The following is a 15,770-nucleotide window of genomic DNA, read 5'->3' on the forward strand; positions in this document are numbered from 1 at the left end:
GAGTCGATTTATCCATTTGGGGAGTCGATGTAGAGAGAGAAAGACACATGGAGAGTCGATTTATCACTGCCCTAAATAATGCAAGGGTCCAGGAGAAATTATTTCTCTCCTCAATTGGATAAATGTAATAAACAAGGAACTGGCCCTCATTAACGAAAACAATGCTAGTCTTGACAGATATTTCATCGCTTTTATGACCCTTATGGACAATTTCGCAGAAAGCCATTGTGCGGGTCACATTCTCAGTAGAGAGCAGCCACCTCAGATGAATTAAATGAGTAAGACAAAATCTTCTACTCGATGGCTGTTCTAGTGTTCTCTGATCTCTCTTCAAAAAAGTGAGCCGCGAATTCTCTTTCTGCGAAATTGCCTAGCAAGTCCCAAAACACCGATATCCTTACGTTGATAGATCGCCCACCAAACCGAAACGTAATTGTCGGTCGAGATATAAATAGGGAGATTATAATTCGCACCCCACGTAGGATAAATCCCCCCCCCCCCTGTCAGACTATGATACTCTTTTGTTAACGTCAATTCACCTTACAGTGGTGTGAGTCATCCTACAGGGGAGCGAATTTATCATTAATTACCCCATAAATAATGGCCTTCTGAGACTCTGAACCCCTCTACGTAACCGAAAGCCGGAAAAGGTCAAAAATAGAGCGAAGGCCGAATGGCCTTTCTGTTATTTCCTTAACATCCATGGCTTCTTTTCTTGAAACCCTGATCCATCCTTTATGAAAGTCACGTGCGGCCTGACGTAATAGCGTCTTGCTTTTCGCTCCGCTGAAATAAAACCACACGAACCGAGAGAGAGAGAGAGAAGGCAGAGAAGAGTCTCCTTTCTGGTATGCGTACGAACAGTTGCAGGCTTTAAGAAGCCGAGTCTTTTATAGACAGAAAGGCCGCAGTGAATGAGAAAACGAGTCTTTTTATTCCTGGTGAGAGATAGAGAGAGAAGAATGGGTTATTGTGAAGTAGTATCTACTGCTATAACTGCTAGGCTTAGGGTTTCTATCTTCTTCTGCAGTAAACTTCATTTAAATCATCGTCCCATTTTTACCCTTCTCTTCTCTCCTTTCTGCACCTTTCTCACCCTAACTTTCCCCTTCCGAACCCTAATTTCTTCCTTCTTCTTTTTCTTCTTCACAAACCCTAATTTTGTTCATCGTAATGGCATTTTAAATTATCGTAACCTTTTTTATCCTTCTTCTCTCTTCTTTTTGCACCTCTCTGACCCCAATTTTCCCATTCCTAACCCTAATTTCTTCATTCTCCGTCCTCACTAACCCTAACTGTGTTCTTCTTCGTTATGGCGGCTTCGATTTCTCAATTGCCTTTGCCTAGCCCTAGATCGCCGCCTAGGTATCCGGATTTGTACGGAAAGCATCGGAAGAATGCCGAGTTGCAGATCTTGAATCGAGAGATTGGTTTTCTAGAGGTGATTTTGGATCGGATCCTCCCTTTTTTGGCTGCATTTTACTATCTATCGCTTCTTTCTTTTTGTGTGTTGGTTTTTTGTTTGTTGTTTTCTGACAATGGCTTGGGAAGTAGACTCTGTTGTTATTCAATCTTTTATTCACTCTCTTTTTAATTTTTGTACTTTTGATTTTTTTTTAATTTGTACCTAAACTTCTAAAACAATGTTTTTTACTGTTTCTGTACTGCCTTTTTTTTTTTTTTTTTCTTTTTACCTCTTTTACTTTTCCTCTTCTTTTGGTATGTTTTATGTGTTATTCTGTTTTTGTTTCTCTCTGTTATGGTGAAAAAGTTAGGTTTTTCAGGTTCTGAGACAAATATACAGCAGCATTCATGTAACTGATTAAGTTTGATGCAGCTCCTCTGTATCAGTAATCAACTGAAAGGGGATAGTAAAACTTATAATAAAAACGGTTATATCTTAGCCCCTGCAATTAGATTTGATATTGTGCCCACATTTATCTGAATTGAGGTTGTTCTTCACTCATGCCATTAAGATTTCAGCTTGTCCATCAGACAGGGCAAGAAGAGGTTGATGCAATTAAAGTCTTAAAACCCGGAATAGTAGAGCATTTCTCTTCATTTTATTCTTGGAGGATAGCTTGCTTTAAAATCCAGAAATCTATCACTTGACGATGCTAACCAGAGTGCTGTAAAAATGTGGAAAATCAGGTTCTAAGTTTGTGATTAAAGATCTAACTGATATTCTGAATCAACTTTGTCGTATTGATTTGGAAGATTCAGGCATGTTTGAGTTCTGTTTGTTCTGACATTATTCACCAAGTATAGACAGAGTTTCCTACTTCTCTTGTTAGGCCATGTTGCTGTTGACCCTTGACTCATAACTATCTTCCTGGACAAGCAGAGTAAGCTGGCTCCCATGTTTACCATTCAAAAAAAAAAGGGCTGCCTCCCATGTTTTGGATCATGAGATCTACTATTGCATCAAAAACATTGATGCCACCTAAAAGTTAATCATTATGTTATTCTTGTGACGTAGTAGAAGTTGAACTGATTTAGCCCCTCTTATCCAAGGTTTTAAATTTCGGTTTCAGAGAGTGTTTCGGTCCTCAACAAAACCAAAATTTCCAAAATTTCAGGCGAAATCCTTGAAACAAGAAAGAATATTTTATTACATATAAAATTTCGGTAATTTTGAGAAATTAATTAACGATTCCAAAAATCTAGATATTTTCGTGAAATCCCTTAAATTTCGCCCTCGACCGAAATTTAGAAATTTTGGTCGAAATAAAGTAACGTTTCGAATATATTGGATTTCGGTTTCGCTCTCGCCCGAAACCCGAAATTAAAACCTTGCTCTTATCATATGATTGAACATAGCTAACTATTTCATGTAGCCCTGCATGATATTCTATGAACACCCATGTGTCTGATAAGAAATTGGTGGGTGTATCCATATCTTAATTTGTGGAAAAATTTCTATACATCTTCCACCATATTTGGGAATTGTACTTTTAGATTTATATAGCCATGTATAACGATCAGTCCTCTGTGATTGCCTTTAGAACCCCTGCATTCGAATGAATACAACTGCATGGTATAGCATTCACTTTTGCTAAGTCGCATGCATCTTTGTTGCCTAGGTCTCCGAGCTTCCAAAGTGTCAGCACACCAACCAACAGCTTATATGTTCATGGACTTGTCAGTTATGATAGATGCTCCAAGGAAAAATTACACATCTACTAAAAGAGAATTCCATCTCTTAGTTATCTGATGCGGTTGTACACGTATCTCAGAGAAAATTCACATTAGATCCCAAAAAATGAGCAGCTCTATCATATTCTTGCCAAGGACAAGATAAAATTAGATCAGCTCAGATATAAGCACACCAAAAGAGGATATATCTTGAATTCCTCTCGCTTGATTATCAGTTTCTTCCAAATCCTATGCCTAACTAACTTCTCAAGATTATATTCTCATTCTTGCTGAAATTTTATTAAACTATCGACATTCTTATATAGAGGATTTTTGACACTTCCACTCTGTTGCCCAGGTATGACATTGGTATGTAAAATGTATAGCACCTAGTATCCAATCATTTGACTTGTTTACAATCCCATTCTAGCAACATAGGCTCTAATGTCATGACATATTCCATACTCTAATTAATGAAAGATGCTCTAGCATATGGTGTAAGTGTTTAGGCTTGATGCATCAACACTTACATGACACATCTACACTAGGATAGTACGGGAAAGGAGTTGTGCTTGGCTTCGAACTTGTAGGACCTCTGAAGGAAAAAAATGTTGATGACTTTAAGTGGACAGCATTGCTTAAACAATGGCCAACATTGCTTAGACAATGAATAAAAAAATTACTGTTACTCATGACCTACATGTACGATATGCAAATACCTGTCCCAGACTCTTAGTTAATTGCATCCATATTCATTCAGTATGATGCAGATATAGACATAGATAATGATAGACATGGCTTCAGCTTATTTAAGCATTTTGATGTTGGAAAAAATTCACAGATAATCGGATTCTTTTGCATGGACGAAGTACTCATGTCGGACAAAATTCATCCTCAGCTTCTTTAAGTACTCATTTCAGAATCTGACTATCCTTTTATTCAGTTGCATAGTTTTACCTATTATTTTTTGAATTCTAATAACACAAATTTACATTTACCGTAGGTTTTGAGTTTTATCTATCCTAATAGTAAGGTTTGCATATGGAAATAAAACATGATATTGAAAATTCCTAATATATGGCCTGCTATAACCATATTATATATAAAAGGATCAAGACTTTAAAATTGATTAAAATATATTGCAGATTACTGAATCCATGATTTTTATTTTGAGGTTTGTCGAAATCTGACAATCAGTACCCATGTCGGATTCCGACACTCGTATTCATACCCATGTAACAAAGGTATCTCACAAATTGTTGAGCTATAATTTTACATGGATCCATATATGGGTGAACATGGGTAACTAGTGGATGAATGCTTATGCTTACAGGTAGGACGTCCTTTCAATTGACATGCTCATAATTCACAGATTTGAATGATTCTTAAAAATACATGTGATTGCTTAATTAAGACAGTACCTATTGCATAATGAGTGTGTAGAAAGTTCACTGCTGGAAATAGTGATTTTACTTTTTCCTTTCCAATACTTTATAAAGAATGGCAACATCTTATCTGTAACGTCATTGTATGCAGGAGGAGTTACGGTCAGTTGAAGCCCTTCAACCTGCATCTAGATGCTGTAAAGAGTATGCTTGATTTCTTTATTTAAAAATCCTTCTGGAGAATGGAAAGCTCCAGGAGCTTTCCATGCATTCCAAGCAATCTATATCCTCTTAATTATGAAATCTGTGAAAATCCTAATTTTAATTGATATCTTGTCTGTTTGTAATCGATGGAACATGACACTCTTGGCAGAGTCAATGAATTTGTAGGGACAAATCCAGACCCATTGATACCTCTGTATGTTTCTTCGACACCAATCTCTGCTTTTGTAAGCTAGTCCAATGTTCAAGTATTTATGGTTTTCTCTGTGAAGCAGAAATCGGAAGATTCGTAGGTCCTGCCGCATCTGGAAGTGGTTACGGTACTCCCCATAACTTACAAACTGTCTTTTGCTCGTTTTGTAGCATTTGAATCTGAATTTTCTTTGGCTTTCAAGATCTATTATTAAAAAATTGTTGACGAAGATGAATCTGATCTGATCAATTGGATGATAGATCTAACCCGAACAGATTAATCCCAATAACACTCTTGTAAAAAAAGTACGAGAAGCAAGTAATTGATGGACTGATCTTGAAGTTCTAATAAGAAAAAAAAAAGAATTAGTTAGGAGAAGATAAAGAAGGATAGATTTGTTGGACTCACACCAACATAACAAAAGGCATCATGCCGATGTTATTCCTATCCTAGGGCATCACACTACAATCGATGGAGAAGAATAGAATTCCCCATAGAAAAAGCTATATTTTCATAAACTTATCATAGCATCCAAATGCCCCGAGGCTACATAGTTATTAGAAGAGAGCATCTAAGCAATTTCATAAAAAAAGATTTTGTGGTCCCACTTTTTCAGGAGAAGATCCACCTATGGAATGAATAAATGAATAACTTAAAGTCAGCTATGAGGTGGCTCTTCTCTCTTGAAAAAGAGGGGCTACAAAATATGTTTTGCGAATTTGCCGGGATGCTCTCTTATAAGAAAGCAAGAGAGACTAGAAAGTTCTCAAAGCCTAATGCCTAATCAGAATCACCTAAAATTTGGACCAAAATATCCTTCACTTAATACTCCCTACAAAGCATGTTAATGGTAGCGGTAATACCGTAATAGTATTGTGAATAGTAAGCAGGCCCTATTTTATAACTCCAGTCACTGAAGTTATTGAAGTGAAAAAAACAAAATTCCTAATTTGCCTTATTAACTTCAACATGAATAAAAATTCTGATGACTATCCAATTAATTCTTTGGTGGTGCCATGCCTTCTAAATCTTCACTTTAACTCCAAACCAAGGCTTGGGGTTGACTGGTCTAATGGGGGTGTCCTAGAAATGACAATTCTGCCCTCTCTTATGCATACGCATGTAAACCCTGAATTGATCCCTATCATCCTTACACATGATGCTCCAAAGATTCTCTGCCATTTGCATGGTGCCCATCCTCTCTTGGGGCTTGTTTGCTCAAATGATCTGTTTGCTAAGGTTGTTAGAGGGATAATTTTATCTACGGCTTCGATTTTACCAAGTAGCCAATTCAAAAAGTTTTGTTGCTTGTTGCATTCAGTCGCTCAGCAAAGGACTAGAATGCAGGATGAGTGTCGTGTGCTTGTGATGGAGTGGTATTCTCTTCGTGTAGGCCTAAGAAGCAACATTCTTAGGCCTATGCTGTAGATAGACATTGGAGATTGACACTCTTACTCGTGAGCTTATTTTCTTTTTTCTTTCTTTCCTGTTATGTGTTTTGTGTCTTCCTCGGAATCTATCAAGGGAAAATTATTCCTTTTTCACTGAGTCGGGTTGCATGCGCTACAAGTGGTAGTGTTGATGATTGAATTTTGAGTTTCAAATGGGGTGCCCATGTTATACCATAGCTGTAGATCTGATAGAAATTTTATCAATATGGTTTTTCTATTTATATCATAATTGATGTATTCTGGTATTTTCTTAAACTCGGGGTTACCCAATCATTTAGCTCGTTATCTTGCAATATATTTATAATCCCAAGTTCTCTTGGTGAGCAGTGCAAGGTCCCATTTCTACTTGTCATGGATTTGCTGCTCCAGTGGATGCGCACTCCATGTGGAAAGACCACATTGTCCTTCTTGTCCATCTAAGAGCTCGTGGTGTTGCTGCCGGCCCCGCTGCCACTGCCACCGCTGCTTCCACAGCCTATGCTGCTGCTGCTGTTACTTCTGCGAGAAATCTTCTTGCAGTCCATGCTGTGTTTTACCAACTCTTTCTTGCCCTGATTGCTCTTTCAGCTGTGTGTGCCCTCGCCCAAAATGTACAAAGGTATGCCATTGCGCAAAATGTACAAGAAACTGTTGTCTACCTTGTTGTCTATGCTCCTAGAGAAGAACTGCTTACATTCCTCTATCTGATTCCAGATTTTTTTTCCAGCATGCTATGCTTATGTATAAAATCATGCAGACATGTTTGGTATATTAGAACCAATGTTAAAATTTTTGAAAATATCAGTATCAGTGAATTTGAGGAGCATATCACGAGCAAAGTTTATCTTGACTTGCATTGGTTTGGGTCTAATACCTTGTGTTTAAGACCAGTGTCTGTCTGGATGCTGATTAGAACATTTTGTGCCGTAAATTATAGAGGCTTCAGTTCTATCATTCACAAAAGAGTAGAGAGAAACTAACGAGAGGCGTTTGATCCTCTGCCTATCCACATCTAAAATCGTCCGTAAGATCATGATATGTGACTCTGGAGGAGACACCCATTTCGGACAGGGCAGCACAGTTGAGCTGGCTGTTTATTCATGACGTAGTACACGTGGAGGCCAATTGAGACCTCGATCCGGGTCTAATCTACGACATCCGAGTCAGTGATTGTGGTATTCCTCTGTGCTGATTTACTGCTAAGCAGATAGATATCTGTGTCAAGTACCAAGGCAGTTTCCATTGAATTACCCATCTTTCTATGCGGTCTTCGAGTGTGATCAGGACATTGTTAATTATAGCAGGGCGGCGGCGAGCAGAATCGTTGGATTGGTTTTGTCGCCAAGTTTTTGGGTTGGGTCCTCCGGTTGTTCGGATTATCCTGATTATCGTTTCACCAAGCTCATGTTTAACTCAGAAAACCAGACCTTGACCTACAGTCACGTTCGCTTCTGTAGCCAATCCGGGCAATGGCAGTCATGAGTGATTCGAGTACATGGGAGTGATGGATTCCATGATGTGAAGAGCCTTATTCAGTGTCTCCATTTGAATTGTGGCTTTGAATTTGTTTTTTAAGCAGAAAATTGTACATGAAATTTGTTTTATGCCCATTTTATGTCAGGCTCTATTTATTTCAACATAAATAGGCGTAAAACAAATTTCACGCTCATTTTAAGTGGAAAAATTAGTTTAAATTTTGGTTTAGGCCCGAGCCGGAGAAAATTAGGACGGAGCACAAGGAAACTTGAATTGCATTTGTAGTTCAATTGGGGACCTTGTAGAGCAACAATAGCTGAAGGTGTGTTTGTGAATCTTTCATCATTTAATTTTCCTAGCAAAGCTTTAAGCATGAGTTCTAATTTAGTGAAGCATGAGTCAAGGATTACTACATAGGGTGGTAGAATATCTTACAGAGGTGTCGGTTGGGTTTCTATATTCAAGTCCCATATGATTCCAGATGGGGTGTCCAACAATCAGTTTTGGGCTCAAATTGATTTTTAAAATCCAGAACAACCTGGGCCTCTGTAGGACTCCGATAAACAAATGGAATGGGAAAAGTTAGGTGTAGGGCAAAATTATAAATGACCACTTTTTTTTAATGACCTAGAACATTAAGCTATTGGGCATGGATGGGTCATGAACTCAAAATCAATCCCCCACATCATATGATCTTAACCTTCCAATTGATGGCCACTAATCTGATTTTTAAAGAATACAAAATAATGAGTACTTCTAAGCCTGTAGGTGACCCCATTAGTAGTTTTTCCTACTAATATGTTTCTTAAGGAACGCACGTTGGTCATGGCTGTGTTTTAAAATGCTTTGGCCTTTCAGAGTGGGTAAAGCCGAGTAGAGCAGCTTTACTTTCAAAAAATCAGCACAAATCTACTCCAAAAGCCACTCAAAGTAAGAGATGAGAGATACGGGAAGGATGAGGCAGATCTCCGGAAAGCTATTCAGGTTAAATTTGTGCTTATTCTAGCTTTTTCTGAAGTTTCATCTTTAAATTTTTATCATTTGCATATGTTTTCGTACATTTCCTTCATTTTACAAGATTTCCGCTGAAATTTCCACCGAAACTGAAACTTTCCATTTCTGAGAGTGAAACTGAAAATTAAAACCTTGCTTATAACTTTTTTTTTGACCAAACAAGTGTTATTTTAGGACAATTTTGCAATTTGGTACATCATAGCAAGCCTCACAGTGCCTATAAAAATGGCAGGCCTCACAAAAACATTGAAACAGCCCAGATTCAAGTAAAAAGCAACTCTGCAAGTAAAATGAATGAAAACCAGTGGCCATTCTGGAGGCATCATAATCACCCGTTAACACCACAAAGAATTACTACACACACTCCAATCTTTGGGTTCTCTGTCTTCATCTTGTATTAACTTCTGCTTTACAATTTCGCCTTTCTTCATCTTGTATTAACTTCAGCTCTGTGATTTCGCCTGAAGCACGACCGCTATTCAACCTTTTCTTTTGAGAGAGTTTGGTTTAGTTCCATCACCAATGGAATGGTAAGTACCCATGAATTTACAGAGGAGCACAAGCAAATTGGAAGCTCAAAAGCCAAGACGTAAAATATGAAGGTGTGCTTAATTTCAAGAATTGGGTTGCGAAGTCTCACGGATAAAATAGTAGTCGTGCCAGCTGTGAACTACTACAAGGCCCTGTTTGTTTTGGATTTTTAGAACTGATTGCGAGTTCAAGCCTGATTATTGGATGCAAAAATAAATATAAATTTGAGTCCAATAATCAATTTGACTCACAATCAGTTCTCAAAATAAAAAAGAAACAGGGCCTAAGTTTCTGTTGCTCCATCTTTCATTTCTCTGAGTGAAGTAGCAGTGAGGAAGTTTAGCAAAAGGGGAGTAAGTGGACAATACAAATGTTTTTATTGCTGATCTTGGACTTTCAAGGAAATGAGTTCACTTTCTTGTGGTTGGCCTCTGGGCTTCATATATGTAGGTAACCATCTCCTAAGTCTTTCAGGCCACCACCTGATCAAAGTATAAAATCTATTATCCATTGCAATGCCACAACTTAATGAAAAAACACAATCTAAATCCCATCATCCCATCCACCTACTAGAATCAATTCAAACAAGAAAGACAGCATGGTGTCCTGCATCATTAACCATTTGTTCAACTATTACGATAAACCCATGACTTACAAATCAAGTCTTTCGCAGATTGCCCGCCGCACCGAAGAGTTAAGCCCGTAAGCAATTGAATTGAACAAGCCCTAAATCAACAACAATCAAGTTAGTTTCTGAGGTAAAACCTAGCAGATTCGGTATGCAAGAAACACATTTCAATATATGTCACAAACATAAATTGTGGCAAAAAAATTGTAATTGGATGTTCAGAAGGAAACAGAAATATTCAGTTAACAACAATCTCTGGGAATTAAAAAATCAAGTTGGTCTTCTAAGCAGTCGGTGTGTGTGCTACATGTAACTCTAACTAATACTGAATACAGAGGCAGTTTAAAGTTCAACATCTGTTAAAAACTAAAAAAAAAGGATACCATAAGTGCAGCCATTCCAACATCAAGAAAAGAGAGCCAAAATATCTTTTGCCCTGGTTGAATAAAATCATGGATACGGTTGACTGTGCCAAATGCCCATGATCCTATTAAAATCAAAGGATAGTAACCCCACCTGTTCAATGCCTAGTTAAGTAACAAATTCAAATGTCAGAAACAATTGAAGGCAATAATGTGCATTACATGCAATGCAAGTTTATATATGGAATATAAGGTTTACAAGGTATCGAACAATTCAAAGGAAAATGTTCTTAAAGAATTGCCAAATGTAGGATTACAGATTGAAAGGATAGCAATATTAGTGATCTCCAGTTAGTACTCGATGTAAGCATAATAATCGTGACAAAGAACATTATTTCTTAAATTTCTAACACAAGCCCCCTCCAAAAAAAAATTTGTTTTTTTAAAAGAAGGGTTGAGAATTGTCATCATACCCAAATTCCAATTTCAGCATCTAGAAGAAATATTTATGTGTGTATGAAACTGAGTAGAGCATCAGAAAGCAGTAAATTTGGGGAAAAAGTACGAATAAGAATAACTAGATCATGGTAAAATTCATTGAGTATACCACAGCCTCATAGGTATAGACCAAGTCTATTAAAGAGGACTATTCTACAACATAAACTCCAAAAGTTGACAACCAGTAGCCAACACATCGCACCTTCATGTCTGCCCTTGCATTAAATTGGTGTGGTCGTTCTGACATGCCCACCGCCATCTGAAAGTTTACAAAGCAGACATTAGCATGGTTAGAACAGACAGATAAATGGAAGTGATTGCTGAAGTGCTGATAGACAATTAAATTAGGGAGATGATATTTTCACTCCCCCTCCATTACGCGCACGCTACCCATATAACGTGATTTGACATCAAAAAGCGTTAAAGTAGCCCACTTTTCATGTCAAATCACATTATAAGGGGAGCGTGCGCGTAATGCAGGGGGAGTGAAAATATCATCGCCCTTAAATTAACCTAGCAACATGTCTTCAGATGGAAGTCTCCTATTGCCACAGACATATAAAGAACTATGTATTTTCACAAATTCCTAAGTATAGCATACACGAGTTGCATTGTTTAGCATGCGAATCACTTGGAAGTATGTAAATCCGTTGAAAAGAATTGCACCCCACAGTGGAACATAAAATGTTACAAAGTGAGCTACCTGCAGTGACAAATACAGATTTTCAGGGTCATGTGAATAAAAAGTACTGCAGGTAAATAATGGTATAGTAGATGAAGCTAAGAGATTGTAAATAAGATTTGTCGCTAGTAAATTTACAATCTCCTACCAATTTCCATGCTAAAATACAGTTCAACATATCTGATTTAAACAAGGAGTTGGTATCAATGCCCACCATACCATCTAAGTCAATGCACGAACAGTCATGTAACAAAAACATTGGGACCTATCCAGACATCCACAATCAGGTTGAACCATACCATATTCCAATTTGATCTCAAACAAGGTAATTATGGCCAGACAGTGGTGGGAGGCAGGAAAGAAGACATAGGCACACCACAGAGTTTTGATGGAAGAGTTGGATATGAGGCTCCCAAAATGGTTTTAGAAAATCCATGATATAAAGAACCAAGAATTATATAGGCATACAAACATTTCTTCATATAGAATATTCATACAAAATATTTTAATATAGAATAACTAAATAGAGAAATATGATGAAAAAAGTAAAATCAAGAAGATATATAAAGAAGGCTGGTATTTGCACCCCTCTCTTGTTTTAAGCTTCTCTTACTGGCTGTTGACAAGCTGTTGGGAATTGTATCAGACATTGATAGAAGTTCAAAATAAAGAGACGGTCGCAACATCAAAAGAAGGGTGGACTGCAACCAGCACTGCAATCAGTACACAATGTACATAGAAGTACGAAATAAAGTAAAAATTTTATAAACCATGAGCATCAGCCATTAAGTTTGAAAATATAACTGTCACATTCAACACAATGAGTTGTTCTACGAGAAAAATTGTGTCCCATTATTACATCCATTATGATCGAAGAAATTCAGAAGAAAAACTACTAGATACAAAGAAAGTATGCAACCACAAACTTTGCACGTGCCTCTCCAGTGCGTCCAGTTTGTGTCCAACACCAAGCACCTAAGCGCCCATAGTCACTACCAATCAAGCGCATGACAGTCATAGCAAGTGACGTTCCTGCATGAACAAATTATGCCTCCAAGTTATTAACTTCACAGCAAACCATATCCTAACATGGACTCATCAAGCAGAAAGAGACAGGACAACATATCACTTTCGAAAGAAAGGGAAACTGTTTCTAAGAACTCAATCAATTTATGGATATCATATTATAGTAGTAGTCTCCTAGTTAAGCAGATGAAAGTGCGCCCCATGGAGCCTTTCAAGCAATTTTAACAGAGGGCGCATATTCAAGGAAGCAAGATAAAAATTTATTTTTTTTTTTTTTTTTGAATGGTAGCAAGATAAATTTATTGAATCACAATTAACCCAAAATGACATAACGCATACCCCAAACATACAAGTGAAACATGGGCCCCAAATCTTCGACATCTGTTTTATGTCTTACAACAGTACGATGAAGAGTGAATGCAATAGTTGTTGTCCATAAAAAAGACGCCACACAGAAGAAATGTGTGCTATAGCCCTGAGCAAAACAAAAGAATCCTTTTGACGGATCCCTACAACAACAAAAAGGGGGAAAAATTATTAGTCTATATGTCACAATAAAGGAAGGGTTTAAGAAAGATGATGTGCATAAAGTTACTGCCACTAAATCAACGTAAAGTGAGCTTAGAAATCATTCAATCACATCATAATTTGTGCTATTATAACAAGTCAATTAAAAAAACCCACAGAAAATTATAGATAACAAAAAAGAAACCATTCAAAACACATCTCTAAGATATAATAAATAAGAAAAAGAAGGCTGAAAGCAAAATACAGAAGAAGAAAAAGATTAGAATCTGCAAGAGCTTCTTAAATAGGCTAGCAAGTCTGGAGAGAGGACTAAATACTCAGGACTCTACTGGAAGATAATTATTGCAACAACAGATGACTAATCTACAGTATATGAGTTTCTTTAACATCCTTGAACTAAAAAGAGGTAATTTTATTTATTTATTGAATGATAAAAGAAGTCAAATTTTATGCCTCCCTTAGTATGAAGGATGATCTCACTCGTAGAAAAGCCAGTCATAATACAGAAAATTTGGTATTTAAATCAATTTTTAGGGAAAATGACAGGAAAAAATAGTCAATCTCAATCTACCAGTTCCAACACCGGCTGTAAAATGACAGGAAAAAAAAGTCTAAAAAACAGTCGATAGAAACGGGAAATAGCAGCATAATGATAACATCAGATTCCCTACCATTGCCTTGTTCAATGATCTACACTGGTAGACCTCCTGAAAACCATAGATCGTGTGATGTAGAACCGGGAAGGGAAATAGAATGATTCAGCTCAGCTCAACTCAACAAAGCCTTTGTCCCAAACTAGTTGGGGTCGGCTAAATGAATCCTTTAGAAAAATTACCTGAAGAAGGTGAAACGAATCTACCCGGCTCTAATCCTGGCTCTAGTTGGGTTCTTCCACGTGGATCATTTTCTTCCATTCTCTCATATCCAAGGTCATGTTCTCTATTATGTTCCTAGTTATCAAGTCTTTCCTAACTGTTTCTACCCAAGTTGTTTTCGGTCTGCCCCTGCCTCTTTTTACTCCATCAACTTGGCACGAGTCGCCTCTTCTCACTGGAGCATCCAAAGGGCTACGTTGGATATGTCCAAACCATATTAAGCAGTGCTCTCTCATCTTCTCCTCAATTGGTGCCACCCCTACCTTTTTACGAATGTCTTCGTTTTTCGTTCTATCTAACCACCTTGTGTGACCGCACATCCATCTAAGCATTCGCATCTCCGCTACACTCATCATATGCACATGCTGCTTCTTGGTGGCAGCATGTGCATAAGATGCACATGTTACTGAAACATTCTAGTTATATCTTGAGTTCTTGACTTTTGAGTACTCGTTTTGATATTCAAAACAATACTATTAGCATATAAGAATATTAGCATAATTGATCTTTCCTTCTATTTTTTTTCCTTTACATTGGCAGTATATCCTTTAAGCATGTTGACCCAAGCATAAAGCTTTATACCAAAAATGAATTTAATCTCAATATTGGGAAGCAGAAAACATTTCCAAGTAAAAAAAAAATGTGTGCTTAAATTGAAACTGTGGCATGTAATGCCACCATTATGATAAAAAGAGGCATACCCTACTATGTTGAACAGACTGCAAAACATATCCTGCAGAATGAATGCATCATGTATTAGAAATCAGAGCAAAAACACTAGTCAGACTACACTATAAAAAATAAGCAAACAAAAGTGAGATCTTTCATTGTCTACAGGAAGACAATGAAAAAAGCAATATGGATTGTGGAGCTTCTAGTTAAGGGAATGGCATGCCTACATTTTGGACAATTCAGAAAGTAATTTTTCTTTTACAAAATAAACAAGATTTTACGTTCAATCTCAACTGATTTTGTGTCGTTGATACATACATTGGTAAGTTGCTCCTTTTACCTAAGATTCTTCTATGTTACTTTACATCTGTAACTTAAGCAGTGTATAACAAAGGTACTAACATTGTTCCAGTTCAAAAAATTGAAAAGATAAATGTTTTAAAACAATATCAAACCTCTAAAACAGATCTAATTTGGAAAGATCTGTAACCAGAAAGGGGAAAAAAAGTTTCTTTCCACGAACTGAAAACCCTAATTTTAAAAGAGCAACAGCTAAACAATCCGTTTCACGACTTTGAATTGCTAGAATTCATGGAGGAAAAGGCAATCTGCTGGCATATTGATAATATGAAGATGAAAATATGATAAGTTCTCACAGAAAGGGCGAGAAAGAAGACGAGCTTGAAAGAGAATTTGCGGAGTTCTTTGAAGAGGAGGTAGCAAAGAACTATGAAGGCCGAACCGCCAAACGAAAGAGCGGATGCTCCGGAATTTACGGAGGTCAGAATCCGGCGTTCTTTTCCGGTCAGATTGCCGGAGGCCTGCACCATCGCCATAGCCAGCACATTTCGGGGAGCCATTAGAGAGGAAGAGAGACAGTGCTTTCTTACAAACCGCCCCGCATTAGATCTGTATAAAGCTAAGAAGGTTTTTAGCTTTTGTTAAGACATAATATTTAAAACATCAAAGGCACAAATAGTCGCTTTGGCCGAGTGGTTAAGGCGTGTGCCTGCTAAGTACATGGGGTTTCCCCACGAGAGTTCGAATCTCTTAGTTAGCATTCATTTTTGCAAGGGTGCCCCTCAGTTTTGCATTCCTCCCCACTATTGAGTC

General features: G+C 37.4%; 2 protein-coding genes across 5 annotated transcripts; one reads left to right on the forward strand and one right to left on the reverse strand.

Moving 5' to 3' along the window:
- The first annotated feature begins 792 nt into the window (after window positions 1–792).
- On the forward strand, window positions 793–8,217 carry LOC143863539 (guanine nucleotide-binding protein subunit gamma 3-like). 2 transcript variants are annotated; one of them, XM_077374234.1, is made up of 6 exons: window positions 793–1,441; window positions 4,672–4,724; window positions 4,894–4,938; window positions 5,018–5,062; window positions 6,714–6,984; window positions 7,303–8,217. In XM_077374234.1, the coding sequence occupies exons 1-6, from the start codon at window positions 1,313–1,315 to the stop codon at window positions 7,357–7,359; spliced, it is 600 nt and encodes a 199-aa protein (XP_077230349.1). In that variant the 5' UTR covers window positions 793–1,312; the 3' UTR covers window positions 7,360–8,217. The 2 variants fall into 2 exon arrangements, with proteins under 2 accessions (XP_077230349.1, XP_077230348.1); XM_077374233.1 differs by lacking the exon at window positions 7,303–8,217 and having other exon boundaries at window positions 796–1,441; window positions 6,714–7,191.
- Window positions 8,218–8,967: 750 nt separating this feature from the next.
- LOC143863738 (G-protein coupled receptor 1-like) lies at window positions 8,968–15,574 on the reverse strand. Of its 3 annotated transcripts, XM_077374494.1 has the most exons (9): window positions 15,314–15,572; window positions 14,687–14,718; window positions 12,922–13,091; window positions 12,494–12,588; window positions 11,476–11,577; window positions 11,077–11,133; window positions 10,398–10,541; window positions 10,042–10,112; window positions 8,968–9,868 (listed from the first exon to the last, which is right to left on the reverse strand). In XM_077374494.1, the coding sequence occupies exons 1-9, from the start codon at window positions 15,515–15,517 to the stop codon at window positions 9,763–9,765; spliced, it is 981 nt and encodes a 326-aa protein (XP_077230609.1). In that variant the 5' UTR covers window positions 15,518–15,572; the 3' UTR covers window positions 8,968–9,762. The 3 variants fall into 3 exon arrangements, with proteins under 3 accessions (XP_077230609.1, XP_077230611.1, XP_077230610.1); XM_077374496.1 differs by lacking the exon at window positions 10,398–10,541 and having other exon boundaries at window positions 15,314–15,574; XM_077374495.1 differs by lacking the exon at window positions 11,476–11,577.
- Between the last annotated feature and the right edge of the window lie 196 nt (window positions 15,575–15,770).

Source organism: Tasmannia lanceolata, unplaced genomic scaffold, assembly GCF_043159265.1.
Source record: "Tasmannia lanceolata isolate RefF3 unplaced genomic scaffold, GAP_Taslan_0.1 ptg000044l, whole genome shotgun sequence".
Taxonomy (NCBI): domain Eukaryota; kingdom Viridiplantae; phylum Streptophyta; class Magnoliopsida; order Canellales; family Winteraceae; genus Tasmannia; species Tasmannia lanceolata.

Excerpts from the sequence above, each read along its gene's own strand:
- LOC143863539 (XM_077374233.1), top strand. The coding sequence starts at position 1,313 with ATGGCGGCTTCGATTTCTCAATTGCCTTTGCCTAGCCCTAGATCGCCG. Across the intron at positions 4,725-4,893 it reads GCATCTAGATGCTGTAAAGA|AGTCAATGAATTTGTAGGGA; the intron begins GTATGCTTGATT and ends CACTCTTGGCAG. Across the intron at positions 4,939-5,017 it reads CCAGACCCATTGATACCTCT|AAATCGGAAGATTCGTAGGT; the intron begins GTATGTTTCTTC and ends TCTGTGAAGCAG.
- LOC143863738 (XM_077374494.1), bottom strand. The coding sequence starts at position 15,517 with ATGGCTCCCCGAAATGTGCTGGCTATGGCGATGGTGCAGGCCTCCGGC. Across the intron at positions 14,719-15,313 it reads TCTTCTTTCTCGCCCTTTCT|GATATGTTTTGCAGTCTGTT; the intron begins GTGAGAACTTAT and ends TTCATTCTGCAG. Across the intron at positions 13,092-14,686 it reads AGTCTGTTCAACATAGTAGG|GGATCCGTCAAAAGGATTCT; the intron begins GTATGCCTCTTT and ends TTGTTGTTGTAG.